General features: G+C 58.3%; 1 protein-coding gene across 1 annotated transcript in view; it reads right to left on the bottom strand.

Moving 5' to 3' along the window:
- Positions 1–830: 830 nt before the first annotated feature.
- ZC3H18 (zinc finger CCCH-type containing 18) overlaps positions 831–3,495 on the bottom strand; it is a 60,298-nt gene continuing 57,633 nt past the window's right edge. The window contains exons 16-17 of the mRNA XM_011972445.1: positions 2,214–2,310; positions 831–1,700 (exon numbers count right to left, since the gene is read on the bottom strand). Of these exons, the coding sequence (XP_011827835.1) occupies positions 1,502–1,700; positions 2,214–2,310 (296 nt within the window). The 3' untranslated portion in view covers positions 831–1,501. The remainder of the gene's footprint in view (positions 1,701–2,213; positions 2,311–3,495) is intronic.

The raw sequence follows: 3,495 nt of genomic DNA, 5'->3' as shown, positions 1-3,495 counted from the left end.
AACAGTTCCCTCAGGAGTGCACAGGCGGCCCAGCTGCAGTGCTCACTCACGCCCAGCTCCTCTGCCCACACTCTAAGTGTCATTTAATCCAGAAGAAGAGTGGCACGGACGCAGGTCATGCAAGGAGCAGAAGTGCGCGTTGCTGCCTCCCTGGGGCTCCACTCGCAGCCCTGGGGGAGGGAGCTCTCTCTTGGGGGTCTCATCCCAAACCTCGTGTCAGGAAGCAGATGAGGGACACGGGTGGGCCACAGGCGTGGGCACCACACTGCGGCTCCTTGCATCTGATTAAAGGAGGTGCTGGAGGCCCTGGAGTGTGTACCTGGGAGGCCTCTGCCCAGGTGCAGGCCTGTGGCTTTCAAGGTGGAGAGCAGAGAGCGACAGCGGGGACTCCTGGGGGGCTCTGCCGGTGGCCCCTGCTGTGGAACGTGGCATCACACATGGGGCCTGGCTCAGCAGGTCTGGGGCCTGCACACGGAGCCGGTGGTGGTCACTGCAGAGGTGGCAGCTGGGCTCAGGGCTGGGAGTCAGCCCTGGACCTCTTCCCCTCCAGCAGCTCCATGGCCCCTGCAGGGAAGGTACCTCCATCTCATGAACCAAGGAACGCCCAACCCAGCCCCACAAATGGAGAAACTGAGGCGCAGTGCTTCCCTGGGCTGGGGTCTGAAGGCAGGAGCTGCTCCATGGCCGGTCCTCCCAGGGGGAGTGAGCGCACAGCCACACCCTCGCCCCCCAGCAGCTCCCGAGTGCTGGGCCAAGTGCAGTGCACGACACAGAGGCAGACCCGGCTGTGCTTGGGCAGAGGGCGCACACACCACAAGGGCGAGAACAGCTGCTTATCAAAATATTTTATTTTAGGAGACCTCTCAAAAAAAGACCCTCCACATTAGACAGACGCCCCAACAATACCCTTGGCCTTTTTTTTTTTGGTCTTTTCTGTATTTTTTCCTGTTTAAATCAACTAAAACAATTTGATGCTTAAAATAAAAGACAGGAAGTATTTCCTGATGAGACTTCAGTCGAGAATATAGATATATTTCTGATCCGGGGGCGGGTGATTGGGGGCGGGGAGGAGGAGGAGGTGCCACCAGTGGTTCTCGAGGTTCCATTTCTCAGCTCAGGAGGGAGCCTGGCTGCCTGAACCCAGGCTGGGGACGCAGAGCTGGGGCTCCACAGGCCCAGGCCTGACCAGGGCCAGGGAAGAAGACGGTGGAGGAGGAAGAGAAGGCGGGGCTGGCGGCCGGGGCCTGTAATTTACATGAGAACTGTGCTGGTCACTAGCGCTGTCGGTGTCTGTCCTGCGGGACTTCTGCTCTGGGGAGGGAGGCTGGGATTCAGCGTCGTCGTCATCTCCTGTGTGGCTTCTTTTCCAGCTGAGAAACTTTTTTTTCTTTTTTACTTTTTAAAAAGAATCACAGCCAAAATAAGACATTAACTGCAAAATCCAAAATGGCTGCGCTTACCCTATGTATAAAAATGCGTCCAGTCCGGTCAGGGGCACGGCCTATGCTTTCCCGGGGATCTTGGCCCGCTTGCGCGCAATAGCGTCCTCCACGGCCTTCAGCTGTTTCAGCAGCTCCTCCCGCCGCGACAGCGTGCTGGCCTTCCCTGATTTGGTGCTGGCGGCGCCGGGATCCGAGGCTTTGCCGGGCACGCTTGTGACCTTGCTGGAGCTCTTGGACTGTGGTGACAGCTGGCGCTTCCTACAAGGGGGTGGGGAAGACCTTGAGCCCCCAGAAGCCACGTCTGAGGTGGAAGCAGCAGTGCGGTGCCCTCCCGGAAGGGGAACTTCCACTGAGTGCTCAGTGGCCGCCAGGAGAGGCAAGGGGCTCCCGGGATGGCCAGGCTCCCATTGCCACAAGCAGGCCTGGTCCTAGCCAGTGGCTGCCGGGCTTTGTGGAGTAGAGACCGGGAGGGTCCTGGGCTGGCCCCGCACAACCTGCTCTTCTTCCCACCTCCGTGCCCAGAGCTCTTTGCCCAAGGACATGGGGAGCAGAGGGCAGCCTCCAGCCTCGACCAGGGCAGGAGTGTGTGTGCCGGAGTGGGGTTGCCCTTCCCTGTCCCTGTCCCTCACCACATCAGCCCAGCAGGAGCTACAGGAGCTGGAGCACCTCCAACCTGGCCCAGTGCTAGCCCTGCTGCTGCTGGCCTCCCTGGGAAAGAGGCTCAGGCTAGCCACCCTCGGTGTGCCCAGGGCACATGCTGGGTCCACTCACCTGTCAGCCGGGGCTGCAGGGGCTTTGGAGTTCTGGCCTCTCTGTCGCTCTGGCTTCGGGGAGCCCAGTCTCCCACCTGACTTCCGGTCCCGAGAACCTGGGTGATAGGTACAGAGTGAGACCACCCTCCTGGCTTACAGGGGATGGCAGTGTGGGTGGCCTCACCAATACCAGGGACTCACTTCTAAAGCCTGAGGCTGCTTAGTTCACCTCCTTCATTTTTATAAAGAAATAAAAAGGGAAGAGCCAAGTAGAAGAGAAGAGACATGTGGACACCAAGGCATCCGGAAATGAGGCTGAGGCCAAACCTGGGCTCCAGGTTCCACCAAGCAGCCAGTATCTTGCGCAGAGACACAAAACTCCTTCCTAGCTTTGAAGAAATTTATCACATGGGGCTTCAAATACAGAACAACAAAAAAGACACGGCAGTAAAGACATACAAGCACAGCCGAGAGACCAGGAGTGTTTCACTTTGGCAATGTTAGGAGGGAGGCGCGGCAGCCTAGGCAGGGTCCACTGCCCGGCGCAGGCCCAAGGCTCATGCGTGAACAAAGGTCTGCAGGACCCCAGTGGCCCTGGTTCCAACCCCAGGCAAGGACAGCAAGGCTGTTCCAGACCAGCCACACAGGACACAGCCCTGGGCTTAGGGACAAAGGTGAGCAGCTTCCTCTTCCTACGCCCGACAAACTCAGAGAACTACTCGGGGAGGGGTCTGAAGCCCCCGCCTGTTCTCTGTGTCTGGGAGTGGCTGTGCGGGTGGCCAGGCCCCCTTGTCCTCTGGTTTAAGTTCCACCCATCAAAGCCAGCCAGGACAACCTCCCTGTCTTTCCATCTGGGCCCCAGCTCTTAGGGTGTGGTCAGGACGGCTGGGGGTCCCCGAGGCCCTTTCAGGTCTATGTGGCTCAGCAGTAACACAGACACTGTCTGCCCTGTCACTCAGTTCGCAGGAGCCCAGGAGGGTCTCCAGAGGGCACGAGGCAGGTGGGTCCAGCTGTCTTCTGTCAGTCAGACTGAAGAGATTTGCAAAAATGGAAAAACCAATGCCATTCCTGCTCATTTGTTTTGGAAAATATAATTATATTTTGCAAAAATGACACGTGTAAGAAAAATACAGGCCGGGCGCGGTGGCTCAAGCCTGTAATCCCAGCACTTTGGGAGGCCGAGACAGGCGGATCACGAGGTCAGGAGATCGAGACCATCTTGGCTAACACAGTGAAACCCCGTCTCTACTAAAAAATACAAAAAACTAGCCGGGCGAGGTGGCAGGCGCCTGTAGTCCCAG

The sequence above is a fragment of the Mandrillus leucophaeus genome, unplaced genomic scaffold (genome assembly GCF_000951045.1).
Source record: "Mandrillus leucophaeus isolate KB7577 unplaced genomic scaffold, Mleu.le_1.0 Scaffold10, whole genome shotgun sequence".
Taxonomy (NCBI): Eukaryota; Metazoa; Chordata; class Mammalia; order Primates; family Cercopithecidae; genus Mandrillus; species Mandrillus leucophaeus.
This window is presented reverse-complemented; position numbering and strand designations above follow the sequence as displayed.